At 54.1% G+C, this 17687-nt stretch overlaps 5 protein-coding genes across 5 annotated transcripts; 2 read left to right on the top strand and 3 right to left on the bottom strand.

Annotated features, from left to right (window-relative positions):
• Positions 1-2151: 2151 nt before the first annotated feature.
• ColSpa_12559 (uncharacterized protein) lies at positions 2152-2547 on the top strand (the record flags this gene model as incomplete). The annotated part of the gene is made up of 1 exon (XM_049278771.1): positions 2152-2547. The coding sequence occupies one exon, from the start codon at positions 2152-2154 to the stop codon at positions 2545-2547; it is 396 nt and encodes a 131-aa protein (XP_049134728.1).
• A 1065-nt stretch (positions 2548-3612) lies between these two features.
• ColSpa_12558 (uncharacterized protein) lies at positions 3613-3807 on the bottom strand (the record flags this gene model as incomplete). Its single annotated transcript, XM_049278770.1, has 1 exon — positions 3613-3807. One exon carries the CDS (start codon positions 3805-3807, stop codon positions 3613-3615), a length of 195 nt encoding a protein of 64 aa, XP_049134727.1.
• Positions 3808-6710: 2903 nt separating this feature from the next.
• On the bottom strand, positions 6711-6944 carry ColSpa_12557 (uncharacterized protein; the record flags this gene model as incomplete). The annotated part of the gene is made up of 1 exon (XM_049278769.1): positions 6711-6944. The coding sequence occupies one exon, from the start codon at positions 6942-6944 to the stop codon at positions 6711-6713; it is 234 nt and encodes a 77-aa protein (XP_049134726.1).
• A 1632-nt stretch (positions 6945-8576) lies between these two features.
• On the bottom strand, positions 8577-8777 carry ColSpa_12556 (uncharacterized protein; the record flags this gene model as incomplete). Its single annotated transcript, XM_049278768.1, has 1 exon — positions 8577-8777. The coding sequence occupies one exon, from the start codon at positions 8775-8777 to the stop codon at positions 8577-8579; it is 201 nt and encodes a 66-aa protein (XP_049134725.1).
• Positions 8778-12005: 3228 nt separating this feature from the next.
• On the top strand, positions 12006-12494 carry ColSpa_12555 (uncharacterized protein; the record flags this gene model as incomplete). The annotated part of the gene is given in 2 exon segments (XM_049278767.1): positions 12006-12290; positions 12303-12494. The coding sequence occupies 2 exon segments, from the start codon at positions 12006-12008 to the stop codon at positions 12492-12494; spliced, it is 477 nt and encodes a 158-aa protein (XP_049134724.1).
• Positions 12495-17687: the final 5193 nt, after the last annotated feature.

The raw sequence follows: 17687 nt of genomic DNA, 5'->3' as shown, positions 1-17687 counted from the left end.
GCAGTCGGTATGACCCGAGGGTCCATAACCTTGACGTATTGCTAGGCGTGTAACCAACCAGCCGTTGAACTACCTTGAACCCCAAGGACCTTAGTCTCGTTGATTAGGCCACGTGGGCCATTGGCAGGCACCGCTATTGTGGCTGGTGACTTGCGCTGTTCACAGACTCTCCTTCACGTGACTGCATCAGAAAACTACCATCGATATAGCAGCGGACGGTCTACGAGCAAGCTGGCGACTCATTTATCGTCGTCAGGATATGGGCAGTAGAAGACAAAGGAAGACAAAGGGCGGTTGTAGGCGGGACGGGCGGTTGACCCTGTAATCGCGTCAACGAGGGCTCCACTAAGGTAAGCAGGCTTATTGGCACAGGCCTGGAAAGTCCTGGGAAGCCGGTAGCAGGCAGCCATTCTGCTTTGCCAAGTCATCACAGATCGGGAGTCTGGAGCAGTAAGCGTAGCTTGAGCATTCGAATACTGGTAACAGACTAAGTGGACCAGGTGGTGCCTTCATCACCTATACAGAAAAAAATGGAATCATCAAATGACAAAATGCGTGGCTCAAGTCGGTGAAGGAATGTTGAGATTATGTTTCCAGGGTTTGGTCAGGCTGCCAGGGACGGCATCACGGTACGACTTGCACCCACACACATTCAAGAGCTTTTTTCGCAGGCTTGAACTCAAGAAGGGAAGCAATCGAAGTACAGTATCTCTCGGACTTCACCCCGGCGCAAAACAGAATGTCCATGGTCCAGGGCCGGCGGCCTACAGGCTTCTTCTACATAGGTTCCACAGGAGGGTGTGAAATGGCAGAACATGGGTGCCCGGCACCCCGGAAGTGACACCCGCTCAGATAGGCACAGGCCTGAACCGTCTAGTCGGTGCCGGAAATTCCTGCGGGTTGCCACTTCTGTGTCGTCCAATGCCGCCGATGAGGAAATTGTACCTACTTTGATGGCGACATCTCGCCTGATGAGCGTTAACAGAACTACATTTGGACTAACTCGGCTTCGACAGGGCCTAGAAAGATGGCCTGGACCTTCAATATCCATAGAAAAGAAACGTTACGATAGTACGCCCACCCGCTCGCTCGCCCCGCACCCGCGGGCCGTGGGCGACTCTACGACCGTCCGAGCCCTCATTGCATACATGGTGGTGCGGGACCGGTTCTCGAGAGTGACATGATTGGTTCCGAGTCTGTCAAGCACAGCAACTGTACAGCTGAGGACAAACATGCATAGTAGGGTGCTGCACACCGACTGAGCTTGAACCTCAGTACACGGTCGGTGTCGTAATTGGACGGTCCACCTCGTCAGCAACAACTTACAGGGAGAAGCAACAGCGAGGCAGACACAACAGGAAAACACACCCCTGGTGCCAAGATACCAGGTCGGCTTTTTACCATGTCAGAGCAGACGCAGCGCAAACCAATCTGCACCTATCCGGCATCTCGTTTCACTTGAAATCTTGCTATGGCTGGGACGGAATCCGATGGCTGGACTTAGGGAACGACAAGATGACAACCCCACACCTCCGACCCTTCATCCGTGGCTATTGTTTTAGAGACGTGGCCTTGACTTAGATTCATCTGACAGACGTCAATCTCTGCTCCCGCGACAAGGCAAGATCATCGCCGACCTCGTCCAACGAAATCTTAGGAGCGCAAGCGTGGCATTGGGGTGGTGTCATTCTCCGCTCCACTGGGGGCTCGAAACTCGGCCGCCCGATCCCCGCAGGCCGCCCACGAGCAGAAGTGACATGACCGCTGTGTCCCCGAAGGTCTGACGGGATTCTGGACGTCAATAGAAGAGAAGTTTGAGGATGCAATCCGCCGGGGGACCGTGTTAAGCCCCACTCAGCAGACATCGGGTTTTGGCAGGCAGTATGCAGAGGCACACTGGTTCAGGTGTAAGTGAGAGGCGTTTTTATATCGATAAGATTGATATGCATGACGGCCGGCCACGAATTGCCTACGTTATCCATCTTGGTAACTGAAGACTTGCAGTGAAATAGATATAAAGAGCCCAATCCTGTCCACGTTCTTTAGAAGTTTTACTCGTCAATCTCTAGCATCTCTGTCGCCTCCTCCTTCAGACCACCCCAATACCCAACCTACCTCTTGACCCCTCAAAACTACAAAATTGCGACCCAGATGTCCACGCCGGGTCCCGAGCTAAACCGCTGCCCTGTCGAAGGCTGCGACTGGGAACCCAGGACAGCCGGCAACTGTGTACAACGTCACATTTCCATTCGCCATGGGAAACAGATGCCCTGCGGGGCATACGTCCTTAAGGGCAACGACCGCAATGGGCAAGATCGCGTCAGAGGGCATCAAGATGGCTGCCGCGAATGCCAGCAAGACGTCAAGGATCCGGTCGAAAACGAAACGGACAACAGCACCACTAGCTCCCCCGAGCCCAGCTTAGGAATTGGCAGTGACATCAGAGAAATTCATGGAAGCATCAACATCAACAAAATGACAGTTCACGGAACCATCATTCACAACCTCGTCGTCTCTCAGACAAACATTCCCACGGCCTCGACCTAGTCCCGCTGCCGCACAGCCTTGGGGGCGGCTTCGCAGCCGACTTCGCAACACGGACGCCGACAGATGGTCGATGTTACTTTCTTTTATACGAGGGGTTTAAGAGGCAAGGTTACGGGGAAATAGGGACAAAAGAAAGGACACCAAACACAAAATTATTGATAAAAAGCGGGATTGGGAACAAATAGGGGGCAACGGATGGAAAAGGGAGATCTCACGGCGCGCGACGACGATGTAATATGGATTGAACTCATGTAATTTCTTTTTGCTCTATGTTTTGGGGCTTTTATAGGTAGAATTAGATAGCATAGGAGGAAAGCCACGTATGGCGTTTTGCTCAACGGTCCTCGAACGGTGGTCATGCAGCTACCGCCCAGTGATCTCGCGTCATCGCTAACTTAGGGCTACGTCCTTGATTTACACTACACGGATGACTCTGGCTTTAAGCAGCTCCGAGGGCCTGGGAGGCACGAAACTGCCTCCGAGGATATCTCAGCGCCCTCTAAAGCTGCAACGGATTCCTTCGGAAAGACAACGCTGCCTCGCAGCGCCGTAGTATGGGGCCCGGCTTTAGAATCCAGTGCAATAAAGTGGTCTGCTGCAAGAAGAAGAGAATCCAGAAACAAGGAACGGTGACTAGCTTAGCTCCGGCAGCGGCCGCCATCACAGGACGTGCTTCTTCGCACAAAGTTTAAGATGAGCGGCACATGCTTAAAGAAGAAACAGGCATAAGCTCACCTTTGACACAATTCAGGGGCGATGGAAGCGCTAACTTTGCCAGTAAGACTGCTCCGGTACTAGGGCGAAGACTCGCAGATGTGCCATATCCTAGGGTTCACACCACAGGACAAACCGTCCACGACAAGGACCATGGGTTCAGGGGGCCAGAAAGGCTGGGCAACGGGGTAAGTCACAGGGACAGCAGTCTACGCGGCAGCGGTATGGCTTCCGATGAGATGGAATACTTACTTTTGGTCACTCAAGGTGAGTCACGGGCGACGCGAGGAAAAGGGATAGGGGGACATGCTCCTCTCTGTCATTCTCGGGGAACGGCCGGCAACGCAATTGTCAGGCAACACCACTGCCCGGGAGCAAACCACTCGGTGCTCTAGCTTGCTTGTGAGTGTCAGGGTTCCGTGGTTGCCTCTCGTCGCCTTGTTTTGGCGACAGGGAAAGGCCAAAGGCGGTCCGTTCACTCTGACGTGGCAGTGGCATGGCCTTCTCCTTGGTGAGTTCACCGACGGAAGGCACAGGGGCCGACATGGTGGCCATTCTGACCATTTTTGGAAGAGGCTGCAGTCATGACCTGGTCGTGTCGAAGGAGCTCATCGTTCAAAACCAAGGGGGATGTGCTTCTTGGGAAGTGGGTGGTTTCGCAATGCCGCCAACGTGTACACATTCCTTTTGCAGAGGTCGTCACCGGGGAGCGTAGAGGGTGGCGAGGAGCTGGATGGGTGTGATCATTATCTTGCAATAGCTATGGGTCTCATAATGGTCCCATATGAGTTCTGACCGGCGTCTCTTCATGCCCACGAAGGGTGGGATCTGTAGGCAGAACACTAAGTGAGGGGGGACGAGACTTCATACTGCTTCCGGGGCCGTCCAGGGCTGCTACGATTTCAGACACAACTTCCCTGGTCTTTCATTGTTGCTCTGTCAGCCCCGATCAAGCTGGCCGTCAGGGCCTATCTGGGCACTCAGCATGGAAGCTGCACGGGGAAGCCGTCCGGAAATAGCATATGATCATAAGCCCATACGGAACCGAAGAGGACGTCTGGTTAGAGGCGCTCCTACAAGGTTATACCACTATACTTGCGGGTTCAACAAGGCGGAGAGGGAGTAACTTTCAGGGGCTCTGGAATGGCTGCCGATGAAGCAACAGGCCCCTGAGGTGGTCTGGTATCCATGAGGATCTGCTACGGTGAGATGAGTTGAGGTTGGTTACTCGCACCGTACCTCCCGTTAACTTGATGGGTCGCCCGCGCCCCAGTTCAGACTTGACTCACAGTGTCATTTCATTCTCGGCCGGTTTGGTGGTGGAAATTCGGGAGCCACCCGTCCCGACAGCTAGCTCGGCGGACAAGGGGCGAGGGGGATGACGAGGAGTATCTTGTTCTAGGCGAGACCAATAGCATCTAGCCACCGTCCAAAATCTAGGCAACATTTCGAATTTGAATGTGGGTATGCAGGTGGCCAAGTGTAAAAACGCTGAGATGAGCCGGCAATCCTCGGGAATGGATGACTGCGAGAGCACCGGAAAGCTAGCTTAGGGCAGCTTGCTATCTCGGATTCGAACTGTGGGCTAAGCGCTGTTGAATGGCCACGGGAGAGAGTCCTGAGTGTTTCATTGGATATCTTGCCTTCGTGGCCTTCCCCGTGTCCAAAAGACGGCCTTGGTCTGTGTTTTGTCGGCCATGAGTTCCGCTGAGGTTGCATTCTGGGTCCAACGGGAAAAGCTGCGCCGCCCCCAAGGCGTTTTTTCGACCCTCGAGTCTACTCCGTACGTACACGACCTACGTTATCGCCGTGAAGCAATCCATCGCCCCGTTAGAGTATAGCATGGCTGCCTTGCTGCCTAGACTTTGTTCGCAAATTTCGCGGCGGGCGCTCTCAAGCAATAGACGGGGTCGAAAATCAAAGCCGGGAGCATGTAGCGGTCCTTGGTTTGCTGTGCCGCTTGTCACAGCGTCTACCAAATTTCGACCTGCAGCAAAATTCAAGGCAGAATGACAAGGAATCAGTACGCGACGCGACGGCAATATTGCAATTGCTTTTCACTTTTGTGCTCTGGTAGCTGGGGCCAGGCAACTCGCTCGCGACTGTCCTTCTCATTTGCGTGTCACTGTCGATTCCATCCAGCACTTGACCGATTACAAGTTTGTTTATTGAGGAGTCTGTTTCTACATGACTCGCGGCTCCTGAAGGAAGCTAGCCTGATACATTCTTTTGTTAGTTTTCCGGACAAGAACTTCGAGTCGATGCGGTGAATGAAGGTAAACGATCATCAACGGCGTGAAGGGTCTCTCCGTACGCATGCTGCCCACTCTCACTTGTTATCGGGGTGTTGCTGACCAAGAAGAATCACCAGAATACCTCGAAATCCGTCTTCGACTCCCCTCATACTACTCGAACGATCGTATACGACCCGGCTAGACAATACATACAACCACTCATGAGGATTGGAGGAGCTACTTGTGACATCGACTCGAGTTGGCCGGCCGGAATCGGAAAGAGGCCTCTCCACGCATATAGACTTACTCAAATCACGATCATTACCGCGACGACAAACAAAAGACGGTAAAACCAATGATACTCCTTCCATCTTCGCATGGCCATACGGCACGTCAACTGTAGTTGCGCGTTTGGCTCACTGCATCTGGACTTACTGTTCACTGTTTGTATATTTCAGTGTCAAGCCGCTGGAAAGTGCCTAAAGCCGGGTGCCAAACTGGCAATCGACGTTCGAGCAGTTCGACAACCTGCAGCGGTGAGAGATGCGCTCCACGCTTTCGCTGCTGTCTGAGGACATTCGTCGGAGCGTCCCTTCATTCGTGTGTGCTTGCTGCGTCTGACGACATCCAGCGAGGGCTCTTATACTGCTGCTTGCTAGCCACCATAGAGGTTGTGGATGACCTCTTCTGGGTGTCGGACTCTATCCCGCTTTCTGCAGAGATCGTAGACGGAGCAGCGGTCACTGGATACGTGAAAAACCCAAAAGGTTTCTTGTTGTTCTCAGGGGTCGCTCTCGATTGCTGGAAGGGTCATTGTATCCTGATTTCCCGTCCATGTCAAGCCTGTCCAAGGCCTTTCGTCTTCTGGCACGTTTCCCTTGGGCCCAGGTGAGTCTTCCCGACTGAAGTCAAACTCGCTGCCGCCATACCTAAAAACAAGGCTCTCGAGATACGTTCTTCCCATCACCTGCAACACTGTCGTTTCTTGTGGCTGGGTTGGCCCTTCAGAAGCAGGAACCAGGCCATATGATCTCTGCTGTCGGAGCCGCCCCTCATTTCATACCATCTTTCGGACCTGTTGACCGTATTTTCATCGTCATGCTCGCTTTTCTTCTCGTCTTGGTTGTTCGCGAGCACCCCCGAATTTTGCCTGTTGCATCTGGTCTGCGCCTTTCCAGACCTCTCTCCATGTGGCTCTTCTTTGGGTTTGGAGATCTATCGGGTCATCAGCGGCAACTTCACAAGCCTAGAGCATATATCGAGAAGAACAATGATGTCGGACTTCCACATTCTCGACAACACGTTCAGCGTCGATTCGTTCGCGGCTGAGGAAGTCTGGGACATTCTGTGCAAGGTCGAAGAGAATCTAGTCCTTAGCTTGGAGAACTTGGCCGCGACGAACTCGGCGCGCTCCTCAGTGTTTGAGGATTCCTGTGCAAGGACATTCATTTTGGCTTTTTTAGATGGTCTTGCGAGGGGTTCCGAGGCTTTTCGCTTCTCAGTTTCCGACATCTTGGAAGATGGGCCCGCGACACAACTTCGCAGTCTGCCAGGTGAAAGTAATGGGAGAAGAATTCTTTTGCAACGGTCGTCAGAAATCAGACAGAAGAAAGAGCCAGAGGTTCCTAAGGCCGGCCCAAGAAGGAACGGGAAGGTACGAGGTAGCGTCTGTCTCTTCATTTTCCACTAGACCTAGGCCCCTTCCTTCTCAACGAGGTTCTGGTTGCCCGCACAAGATGGCTCTTCATTGTGCTATCGACCATGTCGATACGTCTCTCTTCCCGGCTCCCTTGTTAAGCCATTTTCCCGGAGCACACAAAAGCACATGGTTCCGCAGCATGTTGGCTCAAATGCACCTCCAGTGTGCTCTCTCCCATATCGGTGTCTCTCTATCCCGATCTGCATGTCTTTGGCCTTCCTGGCGTCGTCTTGCCGCTACCTGTCTGCGACGCTAAGGGACTTTCGCCTTTCTCGTGGTCGCCAGCGTCACCAGCGCCATTCCCATTACCCTGCGAGACTGCATTGTCGATGCTAGCTCCAATGTTCCATGGCACAAAACCTCAACGCCTAAGCTGGGTTCACTGAGTATGCCACAACTACACCCAGCAATGATGCCTCTCCGGGCTCTTGAAGTCTCGAATAACCATGAAAGACGGGGTATCAGATGATTCGGAGACGCCTACAACGCTCCAACACCATCTAAGCGACATAATAAACTTTGATAGGCAAGGGAAAAGTGTACATCAGTCTAACCGCGGGCTAGGTCCACAAAACACAGAACGCCGATATGTCACTACGTTCTCGGCTATGACGACTAGAATAAACACTTCTCTGTATAATTAATGGAGAACGTATCGAGACGGATACAATGCTAACAAGGAAGCTTCTCGTTTATCACAAAGCAAGCTTAGTCAACCCAGGTCGTCGTTACCGTAGTCTAAGACGACCTTTCCGCACTTGGACGCAACTAGGTCTATCCCTTTGAATGGTCCGCGACACAAGCTTCCCAAGTGTTTGGCCCCTCTTCAGCCCCAGCCTGGGCGGGTTGACTCGGTATGATGACCGTTAAGCAGATGCCAAGCTCCTTTCCCGGGCATGAACTGACTCAAACAGCTAGCGGGAGAGATCGGCCCCGGACCGCCTTTTTGCACTTCTTCGCCCTCGTTCGCAACTTGCCGTAGTCACTGGTAGCAGACGGCTAGCTGCTGGTGATGTTTAAGCGGCCCTCTGAAGCTCTTTTGGAACGTCATGTAATCAAGCAGGCACACCAAGCAGTAGACGGTTGGTTAACGTCCGAAGCTTTGGAAGGAGTTCGAGTCCAATTCAATTCGATCATCTAGAACCAATGCTAACAGTTGAAAACCACAATGCTGAACTCGCCGACGTCTCTGGCGCCAGGGTATGTTTGTCCATGATGCATCCCGACCGTTTCATCCCTCTGCACTCTGAAGTCTACTTTGCGGGTCTGACGCCCTGACATTGCCGAACCTGAACCAAAACCTACGCTGATGATGAGACGATCTGCCACACAGCAGAGATGGGACTACACTCACGCCTTTGAAAACACAGCGCATACACCATCTAGCCGGAGCCGCAGACACAGCCCTCGCGAAGCGCCGGGGCGATGTTGGGGAAAGGGAAGCACTGTCGGCCCTGGACTTCGCAGTTCTCGCTCTCAACGCCGCAGGCGTCGTCGCTACAGGGACCGGTGTAGGGTTCGGCGGGGGCCTGCGCGACAGAGGCGGCGACGAGGGCGAGGACGGTGAGGAGGACGCCACGCATTGTTGCTGATGTTGTGGATAGGGAGTAGGTTGGCCGTTTTGAGCAAGGTTTTCGATCGGATGAAGGTAAAGCTGAAGACTTGTTATGTGATGATGAGCTAGTGAAAGATTGGATGCTCGACTGTGCGTTTGTCTCGATTATATACTTCTTTCACGACGGGATGAAGGCATGTCATTCGACTCCGCGCCCCCTTTTCCCCATCTTCGTCCTCTGTCCATCATCAAGGGCTCGCCAGGAGTAGCATGTCTATTTTGGAGGAATGACAATTGAGGCTCGGCCACGGGCGTCTAGCGGTGCAGTCGGCTAGTGGTCCGAGAACCTTGGCTGCACCTTGGCGGGTTTTGGGTATTATCGGGCTGGAGGGGGTGACGAGCGCGGCATTGCGGTAGCCAAGGTTAAGTTTGCAACGGGATCTGATGTTGCCTATGAGCGGTAAGAGTAAATTAAAAAAGCTTGTGGTTACGGTCTCGCAATGGTCTTGGCAGTGAACGTTTCAACTCTCTCTTGTGCTTCTCTTGGCTCTCTGCTGGCGCGGGCAGTTGTCCGTGTCTCAGAGCCTTTATTTAGATGGGCAGGAGTCCGGCTCATCGTCGCCCCCACGATGGATGGCGGGTTGACGATAGGTGATTGTCGAGTCCTGCGATTCCTCCCCCCACGCGTGAATGGATGGTTCAACTCTTGGGAGTTGTCAAAATAGTAATAAGGGGGTTGGATCCTTGCCATGTTGTTGTGTCGGGGCCCCGCGTAGGTATTTCCGTATCGCAAGTCAGCGATCGCCCTGGGCCGATGCAACCAAATGCTTATCGTGAAACTGCCCGACGGGAATGCAATGAAACGGGCCTGGGGTCGAGTTTTCTGCCGTGGACGAATGAGGGACTTGGGGCGGCCTATTCGTAGATCCCGTCTCTACTGCTGCATCCTCTCTTGTACCTCACCAAACCATTGCATGTGAATTTCAAGCGTGGGCGCCCCGGTACATTTGAATAAGCACGGTGTGCATTATGAACACCGCGCCAAAGTCGGCTGACGGCGGCCGTGCTATCTTGTGGGCGGACACGGGAGCATCAAATATTCAGTCATGATGCAGAGGCATGGAGAAAGCTGTAGAGCAAGGAATTGCAAAGAGTCTATCTGTGGAACAGAACTAGGTATCGACAGGAGAGGTGGGGCTTGTCATTGGCACCGGCGTCGCCCCAGTTCCTGCTGACGTCCAACCGGGCCTCCGATCTAGTTCCGGCCCGCCCTCACCAGTATGGCGTCGTACAAGCAGCGCTAGGAGCCGCATGGTAGTAGCTGACTAACGCTATCAATTCAAGACTTTCGTAGCATTTTACTTGTCCGCGTCAACTGGAACCAGAGTGAACTGTCGCATATATGCAAACTGCTTACATCTCTAGAAAGCTTACCTTAGTCGTAGCAGCTTGACTTCGCCTGTCATCTTATCCGAGTGATCCTCAACACCGGCGACTGGGTTGACATACACTGCACCTTTTTAGCGGTCGTCAGTTTCGCCTAATGACTTCAGCCAATGGCGGTGATGATGCAGTGAGGTGAGCTCCTGTCCAAACAAACTGACAGGGGCGGTTGATTTTCTTTTCTCACTTTTCGTTCTTGCTACGAAGATCCTCAATCACCGAAAAGCAACTGTGAACCATCAATTTGAATCTCCTCTTTCAAGATATGACTGGTTTCATTTCAAGCTGACATAGTCTACTCATGTGATCAACTAACACGTGATTCATCACACTGTCCTTTCCTTTTAAGGTGGCGCGGGCAAGAGAACCCAGCCTGGCAACTCCCAATTGCCTACGCAAACTCGACTGATCAAGCGTTACATCAACCACACTTCGTTGTGATGATGTTGATGTTATTGACGCTTTCCATCCAGAAGCCACAAAGGCAGGACGGATACTACCACCTAAAAAGCCATATTCCACGCAGCATACTGGAATTCCAAGGTCGTGTCGACCTTTGGGGCGTCGAAATTGGACGTTTATCGGCTAGCACTGTCATGCCCAAGGGACTTCTGATCATCGTACAACCGACCTTTGGGGCTCAACTCACTGTGACCAGCCAATGGATCGATCCAGCCAATGTGTTTTGCGGGTCATCAACTATGCTCTTCCACATCGGGCCTGACAGCCCTAGACGGCTGCTGGTGGTCCCTGGAATCGGCGAGGAAAGGTCGTACCAAAGTATTCCTTTTCATCTCGCATGCGGCAGGCAGTTGACCAACGTTCGAACATGTCGTTTTGTCAATCGTCCCGTCTTCGCTATTCATTGCAGCTGCACTCCCACGACTCTGTTACTTGTTTCGCAGGCGGAGGGTTGTTAGTAGAGTCATTCTGCAATGGCTCAAGCTTGTAAGCATGACGAATGCCGCTTGTCGTCGTTTTTCTAATACCCAAGCAGTCGCTCGTTGTCGTCTACATCAGGCTCCGGCTTGGCCAGTTGACCTTGTCAGCCCGCAGCATTTACTGGTCGTGCCAATCCGGAGTGGCCTCTGATGCGATGGGCTTCATCGTCAGCCTGGTTATAATTCTACTCTCGTTGCTGGAGCATCCCCGCTCTCCATGACCATCGATGCTGCTTAACATTTACTTATTGGTCGCCATCTTGTTTGACGTCGCCCAGTCGAGGACGTTATGGCTCTCGTCCGGTTCCCCGGAGGATCTGCAACAAGCCTAAGTCTCGGTTACCGCTGTCGCCCTCAAAGCTGTCAGCTTCGTGGCGAGTCTCGGAAGAAACACCAGATGGACCTACGAAAGTGGCAACGTCCGGAGACGATGAGTGGCATCATCAGCCTTTCGACCTACTTCTGGGTCAACGCTCTGTTTCTCATAGGGTCCTGCACTTTGTCCAAATGTTCTACCTCCGAACGCCAAGGTAGCTACGCACATTGTAGCTCGAAGCAAAGAGATCGCTCTAGTAAGTACTTGGACTTCCATTTGGTATAGCACCAGCTAATTGTTGGGGCAGCTCTCATTTCATTGATACTCTCAAAGGCTTAGTCGCGCTGCGAGCGCTGGGCTTCATCGACTCCGATATAGCGTCAATAACGATCTAATCAATACCAGTCAACAACCAGCTTACCAGCTTGTCATCATTCAGCGTTGGCTGCAGCTGAAATTGAAGCTGCTTGTTGCTGTGGTCGCCTCTGTCGTTGTCACGTTGGCAACCCAGCTCCGGGCGAGCTCTGGAGTCACTGGAGCCTCCCTCGTCACCATCATGTCGTTTGACGATATTCTGACTACGATCGTACAATCTTACACGACGCTCGAGACCAGCATCGGGGCCGTGGCGCGACTCAAAACCTTCAGCGACACGGTAACTCCAGAAACCGGGCCCACGAGGACATCATTCCCAAAGAAAACTGGCCGGAACAAGGCGCAATCAATGTCAAAGCAGTTTCGGCGTCTTATGGAGCCCCTCAAGTTGCATCAGGCGCAGAAGTGGAAACAAAGCAATCAGATGAACTGGCCATTCGAGACCTGCACCTTTCGGTTCGCCCAGGTGAGAGGGTAGCTATATGCGGCCAAGGAGCACCTTGCCGAGAAGGGTGAGCCGCGCATGCTCAAGGAGCAGGAGGGGAGCATGTCAGAGGCCTATGGAACAGCAGCAGAACTGCAGAGGAATAAGAGATCTTGTCCTTGGCCGGCGAACAGGATCAGCAGACGACCTGATGATGGCATTCGACGAGGCGAAGACGTTCTTTGACGCGGGCGATAACAAGTCATTCCTCGGACATCTCGCTTGGGAAACGTCTCTACATGGCACAGCAACGTTCATCTCCTTCTTCGACCTTGGCCGCTACCTTGAATTGTCTCTTCCAGTCCCAATCTTCACTCACTGTTGTCTCACCAAATTTCACTATTTTGACCTTGCTCACGGATGCTTCACAGAATGACGAAGAGGTCGAGAGACTACACCGACATCCCGGGCGTCCAGGACATCTTCAAGCATTGAACGACCCAGACCCCCGACTTAGCTGCGCACTTGGACTCCGTTGTCTAGCTTCAAGCCTCGATACCCGTCCGGTATGTAACTCTGACGGATGTGAGACGGCCTCAAGATTGCACTGGTTCGAACCCGATGCCGTGCCCGAGTGGTTAGGAGTCACTTCAGCCCCCGAGGTAGAGGAATATTGAGGGTGAGGGCCGCTGGCAATGGCCACATTATCTTGCAGGTTTGGCCGAAATTGTCGTAGGTCACGAGGATGTTAGATATCTCTACAAGTCACTTTCAAGGATCTTGAGCTCAGTGCCATATTTCGTTCGTGGTTCGAGTTATCTCGAGTTGACGACGAGCAACACAGGCCGTTTACCCCTATTCCATCTGTCATATCGACCACTACACCACCTCAAGCTTGCTTTGAAAGCCCGTACAGCTTGGGCGCTTCATTAGAACAGCGCTGGATACGAATGCCATGTTATTCTATAGTCGGCATGTTCTGAACCTTGAGGTCAATATCAAGAGCTCGGACGCTGGTCTGGGAGAGGAACGAGCCCATGTACGAAGACGTCGGATTGCACTGCAGCTCATTCGCCCACTTAAGCTAGGTCCTGCCGTCCAGAACGGACTTCTTGGCTTAGTCAAGAGCTCGACGAATATGAACATCACAGTGTACCTTCCCGAACAATTGGGCGGTAGCTACACATTAGAGTTCAATCATCTCAAAAAGGCACCAGAGTAGCAGAGCAAACACTGTTTCAAGTCGCCGCAAACATGGCTTTCCTAGCAAGCACAGCTGCAAAGAGTGCTGCTGTTGGCTTCACCGCAAAGGCTCCAGCCTCCCCTCATTGTTCGTTCACGGTTGCATTCGAGAGCGATCCTCGATCCCCTTTGCCAGACTCCTGGGCCCTCCGATCCCCAGGGAACAGCACCCCGGACGGGCCGACGTCATGTTTGGCTACGGCGAGCATCATAAACATCACAAACACTACAGATTGGCAATCGCGGAGCCCACCCTGTCGCCAACGTTCAGGCATCCTGAGTCAGTGAGGCCGCGCCAAGGAGGACCGGGAGAGCGATGGAAACGAAGCCAAAAAAATAAAATAAATAACAAAAATCCCAATTGTTTGATCTCGATTAATCGAGCGATCCCGTGTCAGCCTGCCTAGAGCGGAAGATGAGCAGCCCTCCCGATACGTCATGGCGTATCTCGGACTCGAGGCCCCTCCCCCCTCCTCCGAAAAAAGATGTGACGGACCAAGGAGGTCTGCTCGCTGGCTCTCTCGGCCGGCGCGACCGGTGTTGGGGTAGGATTGTGCCAGCCAGGGGGGAACTCCTTTTTGGAGATGGTTTGCTATGCTCTGTACGTCTCCGCGGGGAAGCTGCTTGGAGTAAGCCTGGGGCGCGCTTCCGTCTCACGCAACCCGCATTCCTTCCCTTTTCCCGCGCCGGCGATCACGAAAATCCCCCTTAAACGTCACGGAGCGCTTGGAAACACACAGGCAAGGTACGGACGGATAAGGATGCTGATGGGTGATGGATGGGCAGGACGATCGCCCGGCGGGCGCGCGGGTTGGACGAGGGAAGGGGTTCGTTCGTTCGTTCGTTGCACGGATCGACGGCCGCCATCCATCTCACGTTGACGTGCAACGATTGGAAACGAACGTCGTCGTCGTCGTCGTTGTGGTGGTTTGCTGCTAGCCGTGTCGCATTGTCGCCGTCCGTTATCCGTGACAGCCTGCCACCTTTAGCAACGTCTCCTGTCTCTCAATTCCCCCATTCGGAACCCCTTCCGGGGGCGAGACGTTCACTTTGACGGATGAGCTTCCCCGGTGATTGCCGTGTCGTCCATCCCTATGCGATAACGCTTCCGATGCCTTGTGGACGGCAGCAGTCCCGCGGCCGGGATAGGGTGGCATCGCAAAAGAAAGCAACAAAAAGAATTGGCCCAGCTGAACGATTCGGTGTACGTGTAAGCGGACGTGGACCAGCAACGTTTTGGTATGTCACTAGGCGGTGAACAGGCCGACGAGGGATGCCGGGCGGCGACGTCACATGCCGAACGCCCTGCATACGCCAACGGTTGGCCGATAGCCAGCAGCCCGCCAGGCGTTTGCCAGCCGTGACGCGCTTTGCCAGAGCCGGCTCTGGGACGCTCTTCCTGCACACCCCAGATTTAGGCCTGAGGCATAAGTGCGTCAATGACCAGGGTCTTCGCAGCCAATCAGTACTCGACGATAACGGCGCAAAAAGCACAGCCAATGAGCGACAGAGACCCTGCATCGATTGATTAAGGGCAGGGATTTTGAAGCATGGCATGCAGCAAGGGTTCCTAATGCAGGCAAGCGTGTCTGTGCTTTTTTCTTTGCGAAAAAAGAAAGAGTGGAGTGTTATCTCGATGCGCTCTGGGCTCCTCAGTGTGTGCATTCCCAGGTTGACGATGCTTTTCCCCTTCCCAGCAAAACGGATTGCCGGGATGGTTCTTGTCTCTCCTCTCGTCGGTTTGCGTGGTCCTTTTGTCGCTCCGAGCCTCTAGACATCCAGAAAAGGCCTCACATTTCATCTCCCTTTGGGGGTTGGATTTCCTTCGCTTAATCCTTTTGAGGATTGGATTTCCTTCGCTTGGCTGTTCCGTCTGCCCATCTGGGGCGAGGATCACTGCCGATGCGACTCCTCCCCCCCCCATCCAAAACTCACCGACAATCCCGCATCTGCACACCATGCCACCATCTCCGTCCCGTCCCCTCGGAACGGCATAGGGCGTCCTGGGCGTCCTGGGCGTATCGTCCCTCCCTCACCTGATTCTGTTATCGCTGAAACCAGCTTTCCTACAGGCCGCTCGACCGTCTCCGGTTCGAGCATCCGCTTGCCCCCTTGCTTTTTCCCGCCCGTGATGTCGAAATGAGGCTCGTTTAACAAGTGCCATGTCTCATTCGGGGCCAATCCGGGGAACACCACGTTCGCTTGCACGCTTCGCACGCGAGGAGATAACCCGCTGTAGGGATGATGGCGGCGAAACGGTCGTCCTGGTCTGGCCTGGGATCCAGGATCGTCGGCTCGCCTGCCAACCACGCCGTTTGCATAGGGGGGTGGCGGGTAACAGCAGCCTCCTCAAACTTGGCAGCGATTGATTCTCGTCGTCCTATGCGAAAAATAACCCCAACGGCCAAAGACCGCTCTCGTTCGCGTTGCAGTCGAACGAGGACGGTATCCACCGCTCTCCTGCACAAGGGAAAAAACCTGTCGAGGCTTGCTTGCAGTGGGCGGCCGAGAACGAGAAAAGGCAAAAGTTGGCAGTGAACCGACTCAGGCGCCCTGCCCAATCATCTTACAGGGATAGCAGGTACACATTTACATAGTAGCAGATGTCGGTGTCCTCTTTGGAAACCAGGTCGTTGGGCGTCTGCCGTGTGCGTCGACATCGAGCCGTGGGAAGCCCTGGTGGCGCAGGGTCTCTTGAACAGAGGGAGAGAGCCACCAGCTGGTCTTTGTCGCCCTGCGCGTGTCTCACCGTGTCCTCTGCTCGGCTCCGTCAGCGATGCAACCACGGCGTCTCCTTTGTGTGTTTCGCCTCTACATCTCCGTCCAAGCCGCGCCTGCCTCGTCGGTTCCGTGTGTCCGGGCTTTGAGCCTCGGCCGGACCTTGTTGTTGTCAAGAACAGGTCGAATACCGAAGCCAGCAGACGGGAATGGGATGGGAACAAGTGGAGTCGGCCTGATTCCGGGGGCTCTTCACGGTCGCCATATGCGTAAAGTCCTAGCGCTCGGCGACAGCGAACGAACAGACGGTCGTCGCAAGGCTGTGGCGAAAAGGGGGACAGCAGCCCGCATTGGCCTTCCCCCGTCCGTCATCAATGCCGCGCAGCGGTTTGGCCTGCTCGTTGGACTCCCCACCGCAGCACATACTAGGTATGTACCGCGGCCTTATCCACTGGGAGCCACAGCTCGGGCGAGGCGGCAGGGCGACCAGCCAGCCCGTCGTCTGTGAGTGATGGCAATTATCTCTCAAAGTGCCATAGTGCCACCGAGACATTGGCCATACGCGCCGTCGCGGGCGGGCCTCTGAGCAACCTGTTTGCAAATGCCAAGCCCAAGCGGCCCTCATCTCCAGGCTTCTAGGCGTGTTCTGGAGCCGTGGGCCGTGGGAGTGCAAGTGGACAGGTCCCCGCCCTGGCGGCTTTCTTGCGTGAAGTTTCTGGATCTCTTCCTGCACGATGTTCTCAATCTGGCCCGGCTGCCCCCATCTGGCCTCTGCGTCTCTTCGCAGCTTCGCTTCGCGTTGCTCTCGGCATCCTGGGGAGCCGGCCCTCTTGGCTCCTCAATATCCATCGCACCCCTCGCAAACCACAGAGCGTGAGCCGTGGTGGGGGTGTCGATGTCGACCTCTCTCTCAGCTCCCGCTCGCCTGTCAAGTTTTTGGAGCAGATCCTTCATTTGTGGTTGGATTGGCCTTTGCTGTTCCAGGAATGGATGGGCATTGAACGAAATCACAGAGTGTCGGGCGTTGCACCACCTGCGTCATCTCCAGTGGTTGGACTGACTCGAGAAAGTTGGAGATTCCTTCTCCACGGATCCTGATTACCACTGATGCAGTACGAGCTACAGATACAACCTCGGAGTCTTTGCGAACCCCCAAGATCAATCTAAAACGAAAGGGGAACCAATGGTACAGACTCCCGTCCCTCTCACTCGGCCAACACGGTCAGATCGGCCTCAATTGGCCACTGAGAGCCCGAACGATAGCTGACTTGACGGATGGATGGAGTTGGAACAGTGGCCCCAGAGAAGCGGCGCTGCTGATGACAACCCATTGAGAGCAATGCACACAGGAGCTAGAGCAAGTCATCGCGGCACTTGTCGACACAATTGGGCTCGACATGTGGGCAAAAGGGGCATCCGGCATGCCGCCCAGTTTTCTTTTCGACGAGCCGCCGCCGACAACGGGAGGCTTTTGTCGGC

The sequence above is a fragment of the Colletotrichum spaethianum genome, assembly GCF_022836535.1.
Source record: "Colletotrichum spaethianum MAFF 239500 DNA, contig66, whole genome shotgun sequence".
In the NCBI taxonomy this organism is placed as follows: domain Eukaryota; kingdom Fungi; phylum Ascomycota; class Sordariomycetes; order Glomerellales; family Glomerellaceae; genus Colletotrichum; species Colletotrichum spaethianum.
This window is presented reverse-complemented; position numbering and strand designations above follow the sequence as displayed.